The sequence below is a fragment of the Calypte anna genome, chromosome 5A (assembly GCF_003957555.1).
Source record: "Calypte anna isolate BGI_N300 chromosome 5A, bCalAnn1_v1.p, whole genome shotgun sequence".
NCBI classification, from domain to species: Eukaryota; Metazoa; Chordata; class Aves; order Apodiformes; family Trochilidae; genus Calypte; species Calypte anna.
Window position 1 is genome coordinate 17,182,337 of NC_044251.1, and position 25,362 is coordinate 17,207,698.

Here is a 25,362-nt window from a genome sequence, read left to right on the forward strand (position 1 = left end):
TGAGGAAGATTTTTTTTCAAGGAGTTTTATTCCATGGTTGCGGTGTAGCCTGGGCATTCATTGTGCATTTTTTTTAATGCCTTTGATGCATGCAGTCTGATGGATTTAGGTTATTTCTACTGTTATTTGTAGCTGAATGTTACTGAATAATATAAATATTACTCAGGATGTGAGATTTATTTTTCAACTGCTAAAATGAGGCTTTTGGTTAACTGTTAGATTTTAGTTTTGGGGTTGTAATCGATGATGCGGATGTTAGAGGGAAGGGTTTTGGCATCACTGCTTCAGTCAAAAAGTGCTTGTAGCATCAGGTGTACTGACTAATTAGACTGGTTTCTGAGGAGAATTGGTTTGAGTTATACCACCTCTGGAAACCTTATCCAGAAATTTTATCTAGGGTCTTCCATGAGTGCTTTAAAACTGAAGTATGCAGCAGCATAGATGAAGCGTGGCAATTACCTCTGTGTGAGGAAGTTCCCGGTCTGGGTTGAGTGTATGACCTCTAACAGCAGGAGACTCCTCTTGGCATTTCAGGAAACTCATGTGCCCAATAATGTGTATGGCTGCTACCCATGTCCGTCAGTGAAAGAAGGAAGAAGCTCTTCCTTCACTAGTGATCTGGGTTACATTTTTTTCTCACTTTATCAAAACTGCAGAAAATACAACATCATGTCTTTTTTGTATGACCTTGTAAGTCTTGTGTTATGCACCTAAAATCCACACAGTCATATAACAAAAAAATGGTTCAATAAATTTTTATCTATCTACATATAAAATTTCATTTTGGGGACCAGCTGAGAACTGGCATGAAAAAATTCAAGTGAAAGGTTATTTCTTAAAGAAGGTTGTAGCAGACTGAAACTGGAAAGAATTTTCATTAATCTGTTACACTTAAGCAATTCTACTATAATGCACTGAAACATGGTAATGCAGGCAGTGTTTTTAATAAAATGTTAAATATAGAACTGAATCCTTTGGGGGCTAAGTACTTCAACCATTTTTGTAGGTTTTCTTATATTTATTCATTTATTATGAGTGGAGTGGAAGATGTCATGGAAGAAAGAGGACTGGTTTTTTTTTCTGTGAGTTTCTTAGTATTCTGGGGCTCGTTTTTTGTATCTCATATCTTCTGAAGAGGTTAATTTGAGGGCGCAAATATTATTTAGTTTTGGTTTCTGATATGGAATTTTTAAAAAAAATTGGTGACTAATAAAAACTGGAAATTCTTGACTAGAGGGGAGACTTGTAGAAAAAGAAACATGTAGGAGGTATAAAGCCATTCTTGGAAAATGTCAGTAATGATTTACAGAGGATTTTTTGGCTTTTGTGTGTTCTTTTGGGGTGGTGTCTTTTTTGTTAAGTCATTGTTCTGTGTCTGAACCTATGCACTTACCTGTTTTTATTTCTTAAAAATCCATACTTTATACCCTACTGCAACTGTGGTATCCAAGTCATTGCTTTACACTTGAAAAAAACAGGTGGCCTAAAACTTATTTTTTTTTCTTTTCTGTTTGACAAATGAATTCTTTCTGGACAGACTTTTTCCCCCAACTACTTCTGCCCTTCACCAGTGTTTCCAGTGACAGAGTTGCTGCTTGACCCAGTGTGTCAAATAGAAAACAAATGGAGTCCCTGTGCAAGGAAACTTAGTGGAGAAGGCAGCCCGTCCTGGATTGTGCAAGCAGTAATCAAAGCTACTTCAGCAGCACTGTGTGTGAAAGAGGCACATGCTTGTGAAAACTTTCTTGGCTTGTGCTCTACTGAAATTGTTACACTGAACTACTCTTAGGGCTCAAGCCAGGGTCCTAGAAGTGAAAGGCCTTAGAGCTCATTTGTAGTCAACTGAGGCAATGGTTTAACAGCTGAGGCTGCCTCTTGGAGTGGGGAGCTTGTGCTTTGAGAAAAATAGGCTTCCCCCAGGCTTGCACAGGCAGCAGGGTCTTCCTAAGACTGAAAATAAATAAAAATTGCATGCACTCCTTCTTTTGTGATTTCAACAGATGCATCTGTACTGCAGCTCAGACTGGCTATTGCTGCTGATTTTTTAAAAAATTTATTTAAAAACAAATTTCATGTGCTTGGAGGTATTTTTAAACTAGATAGCTTGAGTATCGATGATGGAATGACCTCTGTTAAGTACAGGTTTTCTCACAAGTAGCAAAAAACATGCAGGGCTCAGGGCTGACACTGGTCATGCAGCACAATGTCTGTCCTGTTGAAGCTGTGCTGTTATTGTTCAGATAACTCACTTGTGCCTCTGAACTGCAGTAGCCCTTTTGCTTTGCAGTGCTAGTGTGTCCTATATCCCTTCAACTCTTCACAGGAGGTCTTGTCAGAACTCCTGTTAGTAGGGTTTGTGACTACACCTTGCACGTGTTCAGCACAGACCCATCACTATAAGCAACTTTTAGATGTGAAGGAGAAAATGTGATGAGGTTAATAATTTTAAGAGTGAGCAGGGAAATAAAGCATGGGTTTTTTTCTTCACAAAGGGGTCTTGGTATCGTAATAATTGAGAACACAACAAAGAAATTATTTATGTGGCAGCAGTGAAAGAAAGAGGTTGAAATTCTTGCCTTTATTTCCTGGCTCAGGGAACTAAGTTGGGGCAGATAGTTACAGAGACCACAGCCAACTCTAACAAAATTCATATTTAGGTCATCTGTAAACATTCAGGGCTATAGTCATAATCTGGCAACAGTGTGCCTGTGCTATTTCTTTGGTTACCCTTAGAAATACTATAGTAAAACTGCACTTTTCATCCTATGCTGGATAAATTACTTTACATATTCAGTAATATATTCTCCTGTCGCATAACTCTTGTTGTTGTTAATTGGAATTGCTTATGCTCATTGAGGGAGGAATACTTTTCATCCTGTTTTGAATGAAAATCTGTAATCTTGAATTTGTTTCTAAACTTCAGGCATGAGAAGAACAGAGCAGGAAATTGCTGCTGTTCCACCAAATTAGCTTCTCAGATATCCTTTTAATTGGAGACCATAACTCAGATTCTTAGTATTTTAGGAAGCTGAACAATACAAATTGAAATACAGATATTTCTAGTAAGGGCTTAGTTCAAAGGCAGCTTTTATACACAGATGAGTCTGCTAACAAATAGCATGTCATATGGTAATGAGACCATGTTTTCTTCCGCAGTTTCACATTTCCTAACTGCACTGCTGAGAAGTAAGTGGAGTGTTTATCTGCTCTCTTTTGAACTGACAAATCTCTGCTAGGGACGAGTGTGCCCACTATAGACAGAACATAGGTATAAAAAAAAAAAAAAAAAAAAACAGCCTAAACTTACAATCAGAAACACACCGGTTCCAAATGCAATATATTACACTTGTTCAGATCGTTAATTTCCGCCAAAGTATTCTGGTTTTAATGTAAAGACTTCAATTTATGTTTAAGAACAAGCAAACTATAGCACTTTGACAGCCGTTCACACTTAATTTCTTTGCATTAAACCAACAGCATTCTTTTCCACAAACATCCATTGTTAGGACAATGCTCTCAGACGGAATTTATGAGAAATGGAATTATGTTACCAAGGAGATAGCATTTACTATAATGAAGAGTAGATCCTAGAAAATGGCCCCTTTTACAGCAGCTCAGAACAGAGCCACAAAAGCAATTGATTGGTCTTGGCATTTAGTCTTATATCAGCTGTGTCATCCATAGCTTCAGGAGTGAGAACACTAATCTGAAGTGACATTTCTGTTCTGGCGGGCTTTTCTGCCCTGATGAAAGCAATTACTTCATTCCTAAATGATAATTTGCAGGAGTTTCAACCACTTTAATTGATAATTTTTTGTTCTGAGAAGTTCAATTGTGAAGTGATTAGCTGATTTGGTAAATAGAAATTTAAGGTGTGAAATGTACAAGTTGCTCCAAGGTAAAGCACTGTTTATTGGGTGCTGCCAAATTGCTTGATAAAAATGCAGTTTCTCTATTATCATAAGGCTGGCAGTTACTTGGTACAATATAGGAAGAAAAAAAAGATCAGAACACTAGTTTTCTGGTTGTAGAGTTGGGGCTTGAACTAGTATATCCAAGATCACTTAAATGTTGCTCTGCCAAAGCGTACATTAGTTTTAAAACATTATATAGGGATGGTGAGTTTGTAATCCTTAAAAACCTGCCAGATTCCTATTATCTTCTAACGACTCACTTTGGAAGTAAATCGTGTTACTTAAACATTGCAACAAAGGTGCTTATTGCCTATAAAATGTTCAATTTAACGATTAGTTCAAGCATACACAAACATTTTCCTTGAAACGTGTTTACATATTGAAAATAAAATAGAAGAAACCTCTGCTCTCAAACAACAGCCCCTAAAAAACAACCTGAACTTTTAATGAGGTAGTAAAAAGCTTTAGTTAATATACATATTGTTTTTCACTTGCATGTTATTTTTACAATAATTGTTAAAGCACATTTGGCAATAGGTATTTTTGCTATCATCTTCAAGAAGAAGAGGCTTTTTAATAAAAAGCAGTTCTGTGATATTTTCCTATATAGTGAAAAAATAATGGTCATTTCATGTGTTAAATGAGAAATATAAAGCAGAAATGAAGGTCAAACTGATTTAGCACATCAAACAGTCTTTGTCAGCCAAGCTTAATATATCCTGAGTTTGTGGAACAAATGAAATTTTGCTGCTATGTTACACTTTGCTTCCAAACAACCATTACAACTGGTTTTATATATTGTGTGAGCATCAGACCATCAAACAGTGCATCTTTACTGACGTGTTGCTGCAGTGATGATCTACAGCAGCAATCTGCCATTTATATAAGGGCAAAATGTGCATCTATATTTAGTTGTGAAATTGGCCTATTATACTCTTGATGTTTACAGAGGCTAACATAAATTAATGATGACAGCTATGAGCAGTGCATTAGTTAAGCAGCAGAGTTTTTACCTTGAACTTGAAGGTTCCAGCTTTAACTTCCAGCATATACTATACAGCTTTCTTCACACATTAAAGAGGCTTCTGAAAACATTAATTTATCTTGGACAGCATTAAATAACTTCAATTTGTGGATTATGGATTATATAAGGTAATGTTAGGTAATGGTTTAATTTACATTTTTGGCAAACTTTTATACCATAAGAATGGTGATATTTACGGTGTAGCAAATATGAACACCCCAGAATACTTTTTGCTGATTGAAAGGGTCTGATTTGACTGACTTTGAACTTAGTCAGATGTCAGATACCCCTTGTCTGATGAAAAAACAGGTCTGAGGAAGCAGCGTGGCTCGCTAGGTTATGCGCTGCACTTTTACCTCGAAGTCTCCTCATGCAGCTCATGTCAGAGAAAGAGTAGATGCTGTAGTAACTATAGATTCTAGTTAACTGTGACCACAGATCTGACAAGTATGCAGGTGTTCAAAGGTTCGCAAGTTAAAATGCTGAAGTCTTTGATGAATTTTTGATGGATGCATTTTTAATACAGGTCGACCTTTTTCCTTTGAGGCTGCATGCTAGATTAATTGATAAATAGTGAGACTGAGCAATGCTCGGATCTCCTAAGCAAACAAGTAGAAAAATCCATAAAAATCTGCTGCCTGACTTCTCAGATGTACTTTAAAAAAAAAAAAAAAAATGTTAAATTTAATGTGGCTTTTGATTTCCCCCCCTTTCCTGTTTTTTTGGAGCTTCTACCCTCACAAAAGCACTCTTCTCTTTCAAACAGCTTAACAGTTTTTTATTAGTCTGGAAGTTCTTGAATTCTCAGTTCAGAAACAGTCTGTGTGAGAAGGCAGTCTATGAATAGGACAGCAGAAAAAAAGAAAAGCAAAGAAAAGGGAGAAAACATCAAATTTTTTTCAAAAGAAAAAAAATCACCCAGAGATAGTAAAATGCTATGTAGAAATTGAAGGTAAACATATTAACATAGTTTCATTATGAGCTTTTCAGAACTTACTGAGTTACTCTTAGGAAGTTGGGCAGTATTTATTTCTTTAATTCATATCTAGAGGAATATGAGCTCTCCTGCTTCATGGTATTTGTAATCGTGTCTACTATATTGAAAAATATCCAGTTTCATGCATATTTGTGAGCTCTCTCTAGAGCATAAGCTTTCAAAAAACAAAAATAAAAAAAAACCCTTGACAACAGGAGGCTTTAGGCTTGTGCTGCCACCAGTGGTGATACTTGAATTACCAGTGGGGATTTTTTCGGTTCTAATGTGTGCAGTTGTGTAGTGCAGGTTACTCTGCTTGACTTCCCCTTCTTGTGTGTCTGTCCGTCCATCCCCCCCCTTTTTTTTTAATCTTAAAATGGACACTGCTGTTCAGATGAATATTTTCTTATTTTCTTGGATTAAACACTGTTTCTGAGGTGTCACTATTAACAAATACTTCTGAAAGAAACTTTAGGCATAAGATGTGTCACATGGAAGCAAAATAAATAAATATTCCAAATAATTGGATCATTTCAATATTGATGCTGTTCCATTCTTTGAACTTCTAATTAGATGTAATTGTCCTGTGAGATCAGGGAAATGAACATGGCCTATGGGTGACCACCTGTAGGTGGAATTGGACATTATCTTAATGAATTGTCCAGACTTCAAGAATCAGCTTTTCTATGTAATTATTGTTATAAATGGGCTTAGCTGCCCTCATTGTTTGCATTGGTCAGCTTGAAGACCCAGAAAAGAGTTTCCTTAAGAATGTGGCTAAGTGAGGGAACAGATAATCAATTATTCCTGTAATAAATCAGAATGTATAAATATTCGCATCAGTTAACTTGTCATACTTGTCCACTATATTGCATTGGTGTAAACACATAAGTTATGTAGATAAATTATTAAAAAACAAAACAAAACAAAAACAATGTGGAGAGGGATCAAAAGTTGATCTAAATATAAAAATGCCCACAGTACGGCAATTCTATGTTATGTCAGTAACACAGAACAAGGTAAGTAGATAGGATCTTTTTTGTGTATTTCACATGGAATTGCACAAATCCACATCTGTGAACTCATGAGCAGCATACATTTATTTCCTTCTGCAATACAATTAAATTCAATAGGAAGCAAGCATTCATAAGTTCTTTATATTGGAAAACAAAGAATACAGAAGGACATATATAAATTAAAGTGTCATTCAGAGCACCAATGGGGATGGATCACTTAGCTTAATTTAATTTTTTTGGTCACAGATTCCTTGTGTGCTCTGATGTTTCACATCCTTTCCATGTATCTGATTTCTGTGCAATGAATATAACATCTCTCTGACTATGGTCTTTGGAGAGTTGTATGATGTTTATAGTGGACCTTTTGATCCTGAAACCTAAAAGACTAGACTGATATAACACACACGAATATTGCTTTATTCTCTATAAAGCTTGTTATAAACATTATTAGATATTGTTAAGTGTTATTGTTGTACTGTATCTGGTTTTGCTGCTGCTAATCCATATTGTTGTTAGAGGCTTAAGAAATTTGCTAGTGGTCGATAACAGCTGAATTACCAAGTATGATACTGTTTAGTGTTACAAGAAAAAGTGCTTTGTTCTGGTATACTTATTGTGCTTGTAAAGTTTTTCCCCAAATCAGGGAGGATTTCAATAGAATTATTAAAAAAATTCTGTGCGTCCTTTGTAAGAGTTTGCCATACTTCTCTACTTAATGAAAGAATGAGCAATGAGATAATGAAAATGAGCAAAAACCCTGATGGTACTCAGCTGACAAGCAAGCCCTCCTTGGCTGGAACCACTCTATCTGAACCTTAGCAGCCTGTCTGTCTCTCAAGCCTTGCTTTATGGCCACATCCCCAGTCCAATCTCTATTTATGACAATTGTGAGGGTACCATAAAACCCCACTGAAGCTGTTATGTGGAGCTGAGCAAGGGGAGGCTGACATCTCTGAGAAGCCCATTTAGGGTGTATCAGGTTTAAGGGAACAGTGTAGGTGAAATGCAAATGAGCTGCCTTTCTAGAACTGGGCAAGTCTGCAATATAGATGCTTCCAAGCCATATGCTGAAATTGCAGACAGAAATATTTATTTGAAATCGCAGCCATTTCCCTGTTTTCATTCCAATTGCAAACTCACAGAATTAAATTATTTCAATGATTTTTACCACCCAAACTGAGGCACAGAAGCAAGGTATTGATATGCTAAAAAATAATTTCTAATGTAGGTCAGTGCATCTGTTGATACACTGTAACATGTTTGATTGCCATTATATGCTGCAAAAATTAGGAGCTGTGATTGTCCCATCTTTAAAGTGACAGATGATGATCTGTCAGACGTGGAGGTTGTGGGTGTGGACACAGAAATGGATGCGTGTATATGCTTATGGATATAAAAGATAGAAAATGATGTGAAATAAAATATGAAGCAGGTTATGCTTGGAATGACCACAAGCACAATGAAATCACAAGTGAATTATGAGTACCAATAAAACTTTTATGCAACACCATATTATCATGTCTTCTGCATCTGCTGTGTCTTCAATAGAAAATCTACTTTATAAATGTTGTGTATACCATTTAAAAATTATATGATAGCATTTATTGTACCCTTTCATCTATAAAAGTCAGACCTCCTTTATATATCTGTCCATCTGGAAAGGCCCTAAAAGGAAAAGAATATATTTCAGAAATCCGGTATCTAAAATAGCATTATTTTTCCTAGTCATTTAATGTGCTGTTTGTATGGTAGTGCATCTCAGAATTATCAGGAGCTAGCAGCTGGAAACCTCTTATTCTTCTTTAGAGAACTCTGTATATGGAAATTCTTTGAGAAGTATGTTCTTGAGGGAATGCATGATGTTTCACCATTGTATGATGTTGCCATCCTTGATATTGTACAGTGATGCACTGTGATCCAGTTATCTGAGCTCTTTCCCTTTCTCCCTGGATGCCAAAGAGAGAGCAATATTAATGTCCCTTGGTTAGAGTTCCCATGTTACTTTCTTGGTACTGTGGATAGCATATGTAGATTTGCTTGTCTACTGGGGGGAACTTTCCTATCATATAAGAGCTCTTACACATGTAATGCTTGCTTGCTTCATGCTTCCTAGTTTGTGAAATCCACTTAGTAAACATAGGTATAGTTTCCCACACTTTTATTTTTCTCATTATCAGGAGGTAATGAGAACCTGCTGGTGTTTTTGCCACATGATACTCGAGCAAGTTAATTCATGTTACCAAGAACCACCTCTAATCCCAGTGTTTTATGTCAGGACCCAACATGAGTTTTGTTCTGGTGTCTTCACTGTTCCTTTCTCTTGTGAGTTTTACACCCCTCTTTTCTAGCATCCTCTTGGGATTATCACTGCCAGCACTTTGCTCTGTTAAGACAATCTGTTGATGATGCTGAGGTTGCCTGTTGGAATAGGTAGAGGTGCCAGAGAGGATTAACAGTGATTTTTAGGTAATATCTAATGAATTCAGCTTAGGAAATCATTACTCTTAAATTAAGGATACATTGTATCAACATAACTGTAGTGTCTGGTGCTCCCAGTGTATTTGGCTGGTGTAAAGTAGAATTTAGGACTGGTGTGTGTACCTTTTGACAGATAGAGTTACTAAATTTTACTTAATGCACTGATGCCCAGAGTGCTACAAGTTACAAATTCTTTGCCTTGGTGAAGCTTCCACAAGTGACAATATGCCAAATGGGTGGGAAGAAAAACCTCTTATTGATAATATTGTTTCTCAGGAGTTGCTTCTGTATGTCTATTATCTATTATCTGATCTCCCCATGTCTTGTACTTTGGAATTTTTTTACTGTAAAAGTTTGAATTCACATAGGTGACTTTCAAAGGATGCTGTTTACTTACACAGGTAGCCCAAATTTTCAGCTTAACTGACTTCCATTGCAAACTATTGGTGATTTAGTGATGCATTATGTAAGTTTACATTGCAATATATTAGTTCAGCAATGTCCTCAAGCCTGTACATGACTTGTAAACTGTGGATTCAGATAAGAAATATTCTTTCACCATCGAGTTTCGAATTGTTTTCAATTTCAGATGTTGCTGAGATCTGTATTGTTTCTGATTTATGTTACTAGGGATCTCCAGAAAGACCCCTTCTTACAAAGGGTTATAATTGACTGGCAAGAAGGTGTGAACCTCTTAGTGCAACATTTGCAACATGTCTATGATCTTAGCTCTTCTGAGTTCCTCAAGGTTCATGCCAGGGACTTGAGATCCTCAGGCTTGGCTTCTGGAGAAGGAGAAGGGTGATGACAAGTATTAAAGGCCATCTCTGAGTTTCACTTGCAAGCAGTTGAGCAGAGACACCTGCCTCTCCCTTATGTTACTGTTGCAGGTATTGAACTTGTACAGAGTATCTTACTTCACTGGAATTAATTGGGCAGTTCACACCTCACAGAGCTGTAGCTTCCAGGTTTCTATGTATACACAAAATATTTCTACCAGCTGTATTTAATGCACCTTTTGAGAGATTTAACACATTGTTGGTAGATATTTAAAGTTTGAAATTGGTCAGAGATGCATCTGAAACAAGCACTGTGAAATTTTATTTTCAGGGAATTTTGTCCTAGAATACAGTACACAAATCTAACTGCTAGTGGTCTATATAGAGTTCACAAAGACAAGTATGTGATTTAGTGTCTGATTCAGCAGGGTGGTATTTCTTTACCTGTACCTAAGGACATAACATTTCCATATCTTTATCTCACCACCCTTATTCCTTAGGCAGGCTGTTTTTTAAAAATATAATTGCTATTAATATAGGATTGTGTAGGGAATGCAGTTTAGCATTCTTGGAGTATTGTGATGGAGGGATTTGTGTTTTAAGAGCCATCTAATTTGGGTCCTTTCAAGTCTGAGGGAGCAGAGACAGGCAAAAACGCATGAAAATGCAGCTGGTTGAGAATACTGAAAGAAGAGCATCTTTGTAGTTTAAGTTATTTCCAATTTAGAAAGCTAGGTAAATAGAGGTCTCAGAATCATGGTATTAGATCTATGTGCCTGGATTTTACCATGCTACTTCATATCTGCTTTTTTAGATCTGGCCACCTTGGGTTTTATTGTTGATCAAATCCAGGGCTTCAGGAAGAGTTGTGGAAGCTTGAGAGAAGCACTTGCTGTTGCATTATACAGTGGCTGAATTCTTACTCTGTTGTAAACCAGTGATGAGTTAATGGCATTGTGGCTGTAACTCCATCAAATGATTAAGTAAGCAAATGAAGTGAAGGAAAGAGTTTGTGAGGGCTGGGAAGAGTTTCCACTCACACAGTGACTGGCAGACACCAACCTGAGCATCAGCATCAACCTCTGTGCACCAAGAGGCTGAGCTATGGTCAAACTTATCCTGAGTTTAGCAGTCTGTTCTGTCTCAAAAAAACACTATAAACAAACAACTTTAACCTCTTATTAAAAACAGGGGACAATATCTGTTCTCTATCTTATCTACACATTGACTACTAATCTTCTGGACAGTTTACTGTGTACTTTGCCCCAAACTCTGCAACCAAAAAAATGAATCACTTTGCCCTTGCAAAGCTGTATTGTTATATATCAAAACCAACTGAAACTTTTTATTTTCAAGAGTAGATCAGAAGATCTAGGTGTTGCAGGGGGGTGGTAGCAGGTGATACATGGACACAACAGGACTAGACAAATGTCTTTGCATTTCCCACTGCTCACTGGGGAGCAGAAGGTCCATTCTGACCAAAAAATTGTCCGTCTGTGTATGTGGTAATGAATCACAGTCAGAAACGTAAAGGGCATAACTGCATGAACTGCTTGCTCACCCCTCTGAAAAGATTGTTCTTCCCAAAGCAAGGTTGGGTGAACATCTCATAAAAAGCAGCTCCATGAAACCTGGGAAGGTTTATGTTACTAGACCAGACTTAAACTTCTGTGGTTCAAAAGCTACCATACAAGTTGTTGGTCATCTTGTCTGCCCTGCAGCCCCTGTCAGAGGTGGCACATCTTCAGTCATCTGCTTTTAACCTCCTTTTCCCTAGGGTCCGAATTTGGCACAATTTTAGATGTAATTGGGTTACTGTGGGTCAGGAGAGGCAGTGACACCTATGCAGATAAACACCATGTGTACACAGCATTCATGGGAATCTTTTCTTGACTGGCAGCAGAAAGAGAAGGCAGGCTAAGAAGAAAGTGGCTGAAATGAGTTAGGAGTAGTTATGGAATATGTTGACTACCACTGAAGCTCAATTTTTATCGTTTCAAGGACTGGAGTATTCTTAAATATATCCTGAAGTCTGTATAGCCATACAGAACAGCATTTTGAAAACGTAATTTGTCTAAAAGACTAGCAGTGAAAAAGCAAATTGGTTAAATGTGACAGAACACTAATATTGATGAATGTCCTACTTTGTCTATTTTCTTCCAGTTTACAAGCTTTGAGGAAGGAAAAGTCCCGAGATGCTGCTCGCTCTCGCCGGGGAAAGGAAAATTTTGAATTCTATGAGTTGGCAAAGTTGTTGCCACTGCCTGCAGCCATTACCAGCCAGCTTGACAAGGCATCCATCATCCGACTTACAATTAGCTATCTGAAAATGAGGGACTTTGCTAATCAAGGTGATCCTCCGTGGAACTTGAGAATGGAAGGACCTCCACCTAATACATCAGTAAAAGGTATGGAGTAAATATGTTGTATAGTATGGAACATGGCAGCCTATAGTAACGTCTAAATTGAAATGTTTACCATCATCCTTTCTTCTTTCCCTGCATATCAAATCCTTTAAAGGGATACAAATGTGGAAATCTGAGGTCTGCATGAGAAAGACAACATGTGAAGGTGAAATAAACCTCTTATTTTATATATTTTTAATTTTAACAACAAATCTGTGATTTAACTTTTATAGCTGCAAGCCGGTATAGACTAAATTGTGTAAAGTTATTTAGACATTATTGTGTTGCTTTGTTTTAGTATCGTGCATTCATTTGAGAGGAGCATAACATAATTCCTTGATTTGAGGACTCAATCTCTTACTTCTTTGGCTCAACCTTAAAGGCAGGATCATGTATTTCTGAAGTTTGAGGGCATCACATCCAAATTTTTAAAGCTTCAGTTCAAGGGCTAGGTTTTTTTTTTTTATCATCATGTAACACATGTTGAAATTAGGTTGACTTCTAAGCCAAAATCTGATGTTTTAGACATGAGTTTCCACAAAAGTCATGTAATGGAGGAATCAGATGGTAATTTGAGAGGCTGTGTCCTTATTGGTCCTAAATAATGTTTCCAATGGCCTGTGTAAATGCAATTTTTAATTTCTTATTCATGCTAGTTATGTATCTTGCTGTCTTACAAGTATTTTAAATTAGAGAGCAAGCTGAATTAACAGAACTCAAATTCACCAAAATCTGGGGATTGTGGTTGTCTTGGTTTAGACAGCACAGAAAGCTAAAATGTTTTATTTTAGGTACTGATCTCAGGTTTATACATGTTTTATGAAGGTGGCGAGAGGAGGACAATGGTGCTTGTGAACCATTACTGGTATTGATGATCCAGAGAGCTTTTACGTGCACTTCCATTTAAAAGAAGTAATGTTAGTTTAGGAAAGTTATAATTTACAGTGGACAGAGATGGACATAGAGACACCAATGGACCTTTGAGCTGATGATTTTAGTAGCTGGACATATTTGTGTCATTTCTTGTATTTCATTTATATTATCTGCCACATCACACATAATTTGCATGGAGAAAAAAATAATTACATCATCCAGATCATGAGTATAGCAAGGTTTATCAAGCCCCTAATATAATATCAAAATATTCCCTGTTTTTTCAGGATGAGAGTTTATTCTTAGGCACTTAAACAGTGTTTCATGGTGGATGTAAAGTGGACTCAGCTATACCATCTATGATCCCTCTGTTAAATAATTCTTCCCCAAATTCCTGTCTTTTAGACATACAGTGCTTTTACAATCTTTCCTGTATTATGGAAAAATCTGAGCTCTGCAGATCTCTCTATTTGTTTTCAGAGTACCTGGGAACTGTTTTTCATTATTCTCTTGTGGAATATATACCTGAGTAGTGAAGCTTCCATTTTGTACAAAGATGCTAATGAGGAAAACAATTTTAAGGGAGAACAAAACCTTATTCTTAGACAACAGCATAAGTAGTCTGGCCTAGATCAGTGCATTTCTTCCTATGAAAAAGCTAGGTAAAAGTTTAACTTTTCAGCTTGCCTTATATAATAATCCCATTCCTCCACCCATCTCTTGATGTGCTTCATATTTTGTTTGATGTAAGGGTTGTGGGGGAGCTGGAAATGGATTTTATTTTTTCCTTCCCCCTCTGAGTACTTAGCTTTATAATAAGTGGAATTCTATTATTTATGTCAGTACATAAAAATAAAGGTTGATGAAAGTGTTTCATTATATAACAGTTCCTCAGAAGTATGTTTAACTGCATAGAACAGTTATATTTTTTTATTTTACTGATTATTCTTACATAGAAACCTGTTACCACATTTTAGTCAAACATTCATGAAATTACAACAAAAGAAATCAATTTTCAGTTATTAGGGTAACTTTTTGATGCCCTTGAAGAATTTTATATGGATAAACAAGCTTCCATAAAGCTTGCAGCTTCATGTGGGGTGTGGTTAACAATCCTATAATAAAACACTAGACGTTACATTTTGTGTGTGCCCAAGCAATTTTCTGAATACGCTTAAGGGTATTTGGAAAATTATATGACAGGAATTTACATCATGCAGGAAACTGCTTTTTCTTTCTTTTTTTTTTTTTTTTCTTCCCCCAGATGTGTTGGTCTGCTCGTGTTAGTAATTAAATTTCAAAGCTTAGTTCTACATGCATCCATCAGTATTGTACAGCAATTTAGTAATTTCAATTTAGTATCTAAAGGGTGGGTGCAAAGAAGATGGAGTTGGACTCTTCTCAGTAGTTCCCAGTGACAAAACGAGGGACAACGTGCCTAAGCTGGAACATAGGAAGTTCCATTTAAACATGAGAAACTTTTTTACTATGAGGGTTACAGGGTGCTGGAACAGTCTGCCCAGGGAGGTTGTGGAGTCCCATTCTCTAGAGATACTTAAAACCCACCTGGATGCAGCCCTGTGTAATGTGCCCTAGGTGATCCTGCTTTAGTGGGAGAGTTGGACTGGATGATCTCCAGAGGTCCCCTCCAGCTCGTGACAGTCCTGTGATTCTGTGGATGTCCTTTACTCTGTCCTGTATTTATCGCAGCATTTCTTAAAAGTCTCTACAGGCTGCTGAGTTTGTGTTCTTGTGCTTATTTTTTTTTTTTTAAATTATTTTTTCTTATTGTGTAGTGATCACTACAAGTTGTGCTTGTAAATAAACACTCAGGTAACTCCATATAATATTTTCAGAGCCAATTATTTGATGGAAATATCTTGAGCAGTTGGAAAGTAGCAGATAGTTTTCTCCATTATTTTAGAAATATCTGTATTGTTATAATACAGATCAAATCTACAATGAGCATTATGCATTATTCAAGAAATGACCGGGCATTCTCAGCAGCGTTTCAACTAAATAACTGATGATTGTAACCTTTAAAGAAATCTCATTGTGGTGACTATTGGTAAATCATTTCTCCATTCAAAGTAATCTTTATTTAGAGGCTATCTAGAAACCATTACATCTTTTATTAATCCTAAAAGCAATAGCCAATGATTTGACATTTGCTAAAAATGGATAAATTTTCCATCTCCTAATACAGCAGACTTCAGTCAATTTGTTTGGATACGTTATCGAAGGTTTTCCCTACATAGGAAGTATTAGTCCTTGGAAACACACACACATATACATGCAACTTGCAGCAGATGAGTTTAAAAATTTCATTTCTAAAAGACCAGGGCATAATTCCCATATGGCAGAAAAGAAACAAAAAAATTATTTAAGAACCATTAGAAATAAAATTGTTATACTTTGCATGCTACATCAAATACATTATGAATCACATTACTATTTTTTCCCTGATTTCATCCCTCTAAAAGTCTTTGACTCCCAGTATTTAAAGGTTATGTTCTGAGAACAGTGAATTAGCTGCTGCTGAATTTTTTGCACTCAGAGAAGAGTTTTCTGAAAGTTCCAGTGTGGGAATGGAAGTATATTTGCAGTGGTGGAACTGCATGTTCTGCCAGTAAGTGGTGCTTTACTTGGCATGAGACCTGAAGTCCTCTCGTGGGTTCTGACTACCTGATCCATACAAGGCCCTCTAGTCCTTTTCTGAAAAATTTGTCATTCTTGGGGTAACCTTGGTATTCTGGAGTATTGTCCTCAAATAATTGCAATTTTTTAAAATATATTTTTAGCACAAACTGTTGCTGAAAATGTTCAAACATCATTCAGCTTCTTATGCTCTTTCTCATTATGCCATAGGTGTTTTTACTAAGCTGTGCTGTTTTCTGTTCAAGTGAAGAAAGGGAGAGGAGTAGCGTGGGGCATCATGAAGTACTCTGGTGTGTTGAATGGTTTTGGCTGATGTGAAGTCATGCCGTGTATGTACTTTTTGGAAATTCTTCAGGGTACTGGTCCTGACTCAGGGCCAGTGTCCCTTTTCATTGCCACTTCAGAAAGAAGGCTCATGACTTCCTTAGAAGAGAGTTCATAATGGTGATGTTTGCGCCATTTCTTTCTTTTGAAGGAGCAATCAAACCCAGTAGCCTCTACATAATTTTGCAAACCCTTGTTCTGGAAATTTGCCATGCTGACAACAAATAATTATTAGCTTTTCCTACTTTTTAGTTGAAGAGGTTTTGATTTCTGTCTTTGGGGATACAAATGTTTGTGCAAGGCTGTAAGTATAATTTCCTGCTGAATGACATGATCTATGGAAACTAGAGTATTTAGGACAACTTTGGGCATGACTCTGAATGAGAAAACTAATTGTGAGTTTATTCACAATCTCATTTTCTAAGTGGACTTATCACAAGGTTTTTTTGGTTTTGGGGGTTTTTGGTGTTTTTATTTTAGCTAAAGCTTTACATTTGATGTTAGATAAGTAAAATAATCATACTATCTTCTACGGTAGGAGAAGTGAATGAGAGATTCAAGAGTGAAAAGTTTGCAGTTCAGTAGTTGCATACATGTGTGTTCCCAAGTCAGTATGAAAAAAATCAGATGCTGCTGAGAGTATTTGTGGTGAACTGAAATTTTTCTACTCCAAGTTGTTTTGGTCCAGTGCAACTAAATATGATTCTGACATGTTGTTTGCAATAAAGCATTCAATGTTATTTCATTCTCCATTGGTAAAGAAATAAATTGTTTTTGATAGAAAAAAAATAATGCTTTAAAGCAAAATTACACATGTTTATCAATGGACCCATTCTCAACATAAAATAAACATTTAAGTATAGGTTACTTGAAAATGAACTCAATATCTTATCATACTCTAGAACTTTGGACTGAGGAAATTATTTGACTTCACTGTGAAACAAAATAAGCAATAATGGTAATTGGAAAGTATGATAATTGTTATCCCAAATGTCAAGTGGGATTACTTTCATTAATTTAAATAGCTTTTTATACTAAATTTTATGCTGAATATGTATGCAGTTTTAAGAGATAAATAAACAGTTCTTTTCTGATTTATCTCATTGTAGAAATCCTTTAAATAACATGACCTGTTGTTAGCCTTTTATATTTTAAACTGAGTGTTGTCTTCTGAGCAGGAGAAGCCTGATAATGCAAGTCTTTCTCTCCTAAACCACCATACAATCCTATCTTATGGAGTCCATCTACAGGGGCAACAAGTAAGAGTTACTTTCTTCCTTAGTGTTTCTGATGTAAAACATTGTTTTTCAATGTTACACATGAAAAGGTCAATCAGATGACAAGAGAAGAGCATAGCACAGATGTATTGGTAGTATTGCTTGTTATGAAAAGGGTCTCTGAACCTGGCCGTCTCGCTTTGTGTGGAACCTCTGCTCTTGTGCTGGAGAATTCTTGACAGCCCTGTAATTTACCTCTTCCTATCTTGCAAGCATATTTCTTATTCTTACAGAATCTGATTCCTGTTTATGTGTAGGACACTATAAAGTGGTCTGACTGTGTACCAATATCAAACACTGATTGTAAACATCGTGTCTATCCATTGTAAACCTGTTTATGTGGCCATTGGGCAGTGCAGCCATAAGGGTAGGTAGCTTAGTCATTGACCTATAAAAGAAAAAGATAGTGTTGTTTAGATGTTTGAATGCAGGAAATGAGTACTGAAAGTTTCAGACTGTTGGAGGTAAAACATTATTATTCTTTGTGGGAATTATTGATGATTTTCTAGCATGAAGGATAGGGAACCCAAAATGAAGTAGCTCAGTTTGAATCTCATTGTGATAGATAAGCTGAATTGAATACTGGGCTTGGAGCTGGTGGTTGCCTAGTGACAAGTGATCATGACCTGATTGCTTTCAATCTCTATAAATGGAGGAGGGTGCCAACCAATATACTTTGTGCTTTTGAGGCCCTAATTGCCGAAAGGGGAAACTTAAGTGAGAAGTTGGTTTTGAAGAAAAATGTTGAGAAAGAAATTAGAGAAAAAGTTGAGTAGGACTCTTAAAGGAAAAAAAAAATCAAATAAGAGTTTCCTGTGCACATGAAAATCATAAAACTTTTTCAGAATGAAAGGGCAATCAGTAATACAAAAAATATGGATGTGTTTATATGTAAAACTTTGGGAATATATAGAAGTTAGGATAAACTGGAATGTCTGAGGTGAAGAAAGTTGACAAAGACAAGCAGAAACATTAAGAAAAAATAAGGAAATTTGGTTTTATGGGAAGAATTCTGACTCATTAGCATTAAGGTGTAGTAAAGTTTCTACTGATGCAGCAAAGGCAGGAAAGCTTGGTGAAGGTTTCTGTAAGTGCTTACCTGTACAGAAGCCATTCTGCGGGTCTCTACTGTTCAGCTTACTGTTGATGGCAGTGTTTAGGGAACATATACAATCATAGTCATCAACAATACAAAAACTTTGGGCGGAGAAGTCTGCTGTCGGTTCTCATAGTTTGATGGACTGTTAAGTTTAGGTTGAGAGCTGGACTTGATGGTCTTAAAGGTCTTTTCCAACCTAAATGAGTGTATGAATCTGACTCCATATCATATCTTCTGATCAAAATGAGAATCTTACCTCTTCTTTTTTTTTTTTTTTTTTTTTTTCTCTTTTGTTCATTCCTCACTATTTTATCTTGAGCTCCTCATGCAAAATCATTTTGCTCATGGAATCCAAATGCTTGAGTCCCAAGCATGAAGCCCCAAGAGCTGCCTGCTCTGTGTTTGAGTAATACCTGTACATAGTGAATGCTATCTCAATCTTTCCTGCTGGAGAAACAAAAAAACTTTCTTTAGTATCTGAATCAAACTTTAGAAGTACTATAAAAACAAAAGGGTACATTTCTTAGATGTGACAAGAAAATCAGATCTTCCAAACAGAGTGGGGTACCCCCTCAGTAACATCCACTGGTGTTTGCCTAGCTGTGGGTGCTTCAATGGGTTACCTGACATTGTTCAAACAAGGGACACTGAACTTCTTGGCCATTATTTCATGAATCCCAGCTTAGTGTTTCTCAGATATTCCAGACTGTTGAATAAATTGTCTTTTATGTATTCTTCAGACAAGGATGTGCTTACGTCTGATACCAGCCTAATAGAATTTTCAGTATCATCCATTCTTTGCAGTGGTGGTCTTGTGAAGTTTGCAGTAATGAGTTGTCTTAGCCTTAAAGCAGTTGTAGGCAAAATATTGGGAGAATTCCCAATATACAAGAGATAGAAGGGAGATTGTATATTTTTTCAACCAACATGGATAAATGAAAAGGAAGCTATATTCTCTGAAACTGCAAGTCCACTTAATGGAAGATGAATTGTATACTGAAGTATTTGTATAAAGCATTGGATTTTCTGGTGTGCAAGAATTACAGGTTTTTGAAATACTGGAGGAACTTTTATATTGACTGAACCAAGCTAAATGTATTAACTATATTAACTGATCTTGGAAAGCAGATTGAAGTGAAAGCTGCTGTTGAGAAAGGAATTTCTGTGGTTTTCTGAACTACTTGGGGTATGATCATCAACGAACTCAGAGTAAATGTGGCCTAAGTGCCTATTGAAAATTTGCAAATTACAATGAAGTTCCAATCATAGAGATTGATCTGTTCAATTTAGAAAATCAAATCTAAAATTTATTTCAGTATAATGAAATGTAAATAGTAATAGTAGTAATTTTTATTTTTATTGTTAGTATTATTATTACATTTGTTGTCCTAAACTCCAGGCTACTGGTTGTGGCTTTGTACCTAATTTTGCTACAAGGCTTTGAAAGGTTTGGTTTTCTTGTGATGCAGAACAGAAATGATGGGAAAAGCATTTTGCATTTCAAGTTCAACACGTCTTTTTTTTTTTTTTTTCTCTTCATGAACAAAGGCATTAAAAAGAACCACCTGATCCTTTCAGTTCTGCTAGCAGAAATGATAGAATGATGTAGTTTCGCATGGTCCTTTATTGGTATCGTAAAAAGTTCTATCCATCACTTCTGTGGAGACACAAAACATTTACTGCTGGTAACAAATTAATACTCTTTCTAAAATGTTGTCAATCAGATGTCAGTCCCTGGAAGAGCTGTTTATTGCTAGAACTCCACCTTACAACTTAACAATTAAATAGGAAAATAACGAAACAGTAAGTGTTTTTAAGAGCAAGGAAATAGAAAAGTTTACTTTAGGATCTTTTCTCACACTTTCAGTCACTACTGTATTTCCATTCTGTTAGACTGCAGTTCACCTCCTCTATCTTCTGGTGCTGTTACACTGACTTGGTTATTTTTTGCACGACATTGTCATCATTATGTTCTTCTTTTTGTACACTTACTTAGCCATTAGTTGTTTTTGTTTTGTTTTGTTTTTCTTTTTGTGTGTGTGTGTGGTTTTTTGTGTGATTTCTTTGTTGTTGTTGCTTGGGGTTTTTTGTTTTGTTCATTTGTTTGGGGTTTTTTTGTTTGCTTTTTGAGAGAGCTTACCTGGAACACTGAAATATGCCTTGTTCTTGTACTCCGTCTTGTAGTATTGTTTTTCTATGTTTTTTGCCATCCTAATGCACTCTTGGTAATTAAAACAACCAGATGAAGGATGTTAATAGGTAAAATAAACAAAGAAACAAAAATTTAAGGTCTTTAATTCTTTCTTCCTTCAATGTCGATGCCTTTCTGTGCACAGTAATCCTCACTGTGGCATTCATAATTCACTCCTAAGCTGGGAACATCCCTTCCTCACTCCAGCTAAAGATGGTGGTTGTTTTCTTTGTAATTAATGATGGAGAATACTGATGGTTTTGGCAAGAGCTTGGGCTACAGACTTGCAGAGGTAAATATGCCAGGAGGAGAAGGGTATTGATGGTAGGATTGGCTCCAGCCATCACCATGATGTTTAAGTCATGGAAAACTTTCAAATTCAACACAAGTTAATTTCTTGTAATTATATAATAACACAAATTTTTATCCGGTATAAATTTCTTTGTAAATGCCAAAGCTGCAACAGTCCACTTTTCCAGAAGGTCTTAAAATAATGTTTCCATATGATTTTTACATTCATGTTTTAAGTTGCATGGGTTATCACCAAGTGGTCTTTTTTAGAAGCATGAATATTTTAAATTATATTTGCAGTCTACATAACTTTTTCAAATAACGCAGATGATGGGGTTAGCCAATTACAGATGTGCAATAAATCCCATGTGCCAAAAGCGCTTGTTCTGCTTTTTTGCTTTTAGTAATCAGAAACAGACAAAAAGCAATCATTGCTGTAGTTTTTGATATGTAAAATGAAAAAAGGCTGTTACTATCTGTAGACTGCAATGTCTGGTAGAAGTTCTGTTTGTCTTTTTCTTTGTTCTTTTCTGAATGGAAGAAAAGTGTCTTCTATGAAGAGGGTTTTCTGGACACAGAGCCTTGGTAAAACTTGATGTGTTGCAGTGCCCCATTTTGCAAAGTAAAGCAGTCGAGGAACTGGATGGTGGTTTGATTTAACAGTTTCAGCATAGCTATCATACTTTAGACCCCTCAACTGAGCAGAAAATGTAAAAGACATACTCAAGGTCCTGCTCAACTCAATAGAGCTTAGCCTTTGTTTCTTCTGCTAATGTAGTTCATTGGTTTTCTGGGTCATCTGAACTTCTGCTGTATGTCTTCAGTTGAATGCTCCTTTTAGACTTTGTTGAGCCTATTGTTGAGGTAATAAATACATCTGTATAAAGGGTTGGAGAAATAACCAACTGATAGTGAATGTACAAGAGGCCTCAAAAAAACCCCATACAGGGAGCCATGTCCTTACTGGGAGTAGATATTAGAGAAAAGCAGTGTAAAAAAATGAGCTTTATAATATTTGTTTTAGCAAGAGTTACATCATTCTATGATTCTGTATTACAAGTAAAAAATTATGACTCAAAACATTTTGTATGAAGTTAAAGAAAATACACAATTTATCTATTTATTTACTTACTTTAATAGGAAGGCTAAGTCTTCATTTCCCATCTCATGTATTTGCAGTTATGGATTTATTGGTCTTTTCCAAAGTTACTGTCCCAGTATTTGGAGTAAGTAGTAGTGAGAGCCCTGGAAGTGAATGTTGAAGTATTTGGATTTAATAATAATTCTATTTTCATGTCGTAGCTATTTTAGATACCTGCGGTCAACAGAGTGAGATTTAGATACTAAAGGTAGAACCAGCAATTTTAAAAACCAAACTGTACTGTTTTTACATCTTCATAAAATGCAGGTATACCCACAGTCTGACCAAAGTTTGACCACAACATCAACGCAGCTTAATTTCTGTAACTGTTGTCTTTGAAGCCAGAGGAAGGAAATTGAGTTTCCACCAAATCCCTATGCTCTTGTGGTCTCCCATTTCAATCAGGGATATAAAGCAGAATACAATGAATCCATAGTAAAGACTTTCCCAGGGCATTAGAGAGATCAGTAAAAACTGTTTTCATTATTTGTCTGTAATTAAAGAACACCCTTCATAGAGAGCTTACAATTTAGAGAACATGTAAGCCTCTGTATCTATCCTAGATTCCAAGCAAAATAAGAATCTTCACACTGCTGGAGACTTGAGTTGTTTTAAAATATTGAGCTTCCTTAAGAAATGTCTTTTCTGCTTATTTGCTACCTTTTAAGCCAAGGTGTGAATATATTTGTTTGTTTGTTTCAAAGGTTTTAGTCATGCTGTGATTTCTATTGCCAAGGAAGGAAAGGAAGTCAAATCCCTAATAAACTCCTTAACTCCAGTTGTGCCACAGTCTTCCTCATAAATGTAGCTGTTAGAAAATGCTTAATTTCAAATACCTTAATTTCAGTGCTTGAGAATGTCACTCTGTATAATCCTTACTCACAGAGTTAGCCAAATGCATCTGCACAAGCATGTGTGTGTTGTCACTTTGTGTTCTACTTGTATAGTATAAAAATTGGTTTTGCTTTGCATGGGGTGGTACTACACGCAAATACACAATTCCATGTCTTATTTCATCATCTGGAAAGTCATTAAATGTGTGTTCATAATCGTAAAAGAGAAATACATTTTTTAAATATATAGATGGTTCCCAGACATTGCCTGTAGCAAGCAGGATAATATTGTCAACTGTACCGCACTTCAGATTTTATAGAAAACCATAGTAGTGGAGTGGTTTAGGAAAAATCAGGAACTGTGTTTTTTTGTTTGCTTTTTAAAGTATATATGACATGTCTATAACTATCAGAGCAACTCTACTTTTATATATCCCCTTTCAGATTTGAATTGCTGTGTATGCCAGCTGTTTCTCATCCTCTTGATGAAGCAGAACAGTGGTGATAATGCTAATAGAGAAATTGAGGCATATACAGATTTAGGGCTAGCTTTTCAAAAGAGCACAGCACCCCAACTGGGGCCAGATTTCAAAAGATCTCTGATCCTATTCAACAACAAAATAAATAGCCAGATTTTCAAAAGATTTCAGCACTTTGGTAATCTGATCATAAGAAGCAGCTGCTGAGCACATTTGCAAAGCCAGCCGAGAGTGACTTGTTCAGTATCACATGAGAAGTGTGGGGCAGAGCAGGGAATAAAGTCCCCTTCCCTTGTCCCAGGACTGAGAGTCCAGTTCTTAAGCAATAATGCTATCTTCGTGTCCTTTGCAAGAATCCTGTATTTAATGAGCTTTTCATTAGGAAATGTAATCCATGTCTGAGGAGATAGTTTTCAGAATAACATTAAGATTTACAGTCAGGATAGATGATGAAGCAATCAAATAGGAGGAATATTGCTAATCCATTTTATATTGAATCTCTGTTATATTGCCTTAATTAGGTATATCGTATAAAAAGGAAACGTCTCCTCAGTATTTTTTACAGGTTGGTCCATTGCCAATCTTTTAAGTAAGAAAAAAAGGAAAATGGAAGTAACTAGGTATTCTGAAAAAAACCTATAAAAGCCTGTAGCAAGTATAATGTATGGCAGGTCCAGGTGCGATTATTCTGTAGGCTTCCACCCTCATACCACATTTTAAAGGCATAGTATTTATTCTTATTTACATTTTAAATGTTTGTTTGTGTCTTCCTAGAGATGAAAAAATGGGGTGTTTACTATTTTGTGTGAAGATAAATACTTTTGGTTTTTATTGATTACTTTAGCACACTGTTTTCTCTGAATTCATAGAAGTCAAGCTATTTCTGCTTATTTTATGCATAAATGCTGTTGTCTTGCTTTCTGTAGTTTCTGTCTCTGTTCTCTTCTTCTCTGTTGTTCTTTTTCCTCCACATCTATCCTGACGACTTAAAGCGCAAGTATTGTGTCACAAAGATTACTGAGGAACTGAGAGGACAATTAACAGCTTACCTAACCTCATCATACATTTTGCCTTTATAATTGGAACCCCAAGAACCTCATTAAACAGAAGGAACTGCATTCTTCATACAGCCAGCTATGTTGAGAGGCCATTTGGCAGCCTTGAGACTAAAAGCTCCAACATTTTACAAGGTCTACATATTGACTCAGCCATTACTAGCTTGGAGTCAGCCCAACAGATGTTCCTTGAGTAGAAGCATCAGACAAAGGCAGTGCTCAGATAGCTTTCCAGTCTGTGCTTACTGGCAGTTTTGACGTAATTTGGTCTCCAGCAGTGATGATGCCATACAGTGAACTTGGCACAGGATGATTGAAGATTCCTAAAACTGTTCTGCAAGTATTCTTATTTCACCTGCCAAAAACATGATGACTTTTGGAGAGAGCCTCTGTTCAGTCTGAACTGAACTGCACACAAAGGATTGATACATTGGTCAGGAGATAATTGGTCCTTGAAGTGCAGAGCACCTGGAGAACTTTTTTGTTGAGGTACAGTGTTGAGCAGCTGTGATAAGAATGCAGTGTAACTTATTGCAGACCCCAGACTGA

General features: G+C 36.3%; 1 protein-coding gene across 7 annotated transcripts in view; it reads left to right on the plus strand.

The window, feature by feature from the left end:
• The window catches only part of NPAS3 (neuronal PAS domain protein 3), a 582,470-nt gene that overhangs the window by 157,329 nt on the left and 399,779 nt on the right, over positions 1-25,362 (plus strand). For 5 of the 7 annotated variants that reach the window (XM_030452107.1, XM_030452111.1, XM_030452108.1 and 2 more), the window contains one exon: positions 12,351-12,595. In XM_030452107.1, coding sequence (XP_030307967.1) covers positions 12,351-12,595 — 245 coding nt within the window. Of the gene's footprint in view, positions 1-12,350; positions 12,596-12,707; positions 12,759-25,362 lie in introns of all 7 variants that reach the window. The other 2 variants (XM_030452109.1, XM_030452110.1) reach the window with 1 other exon arrangement.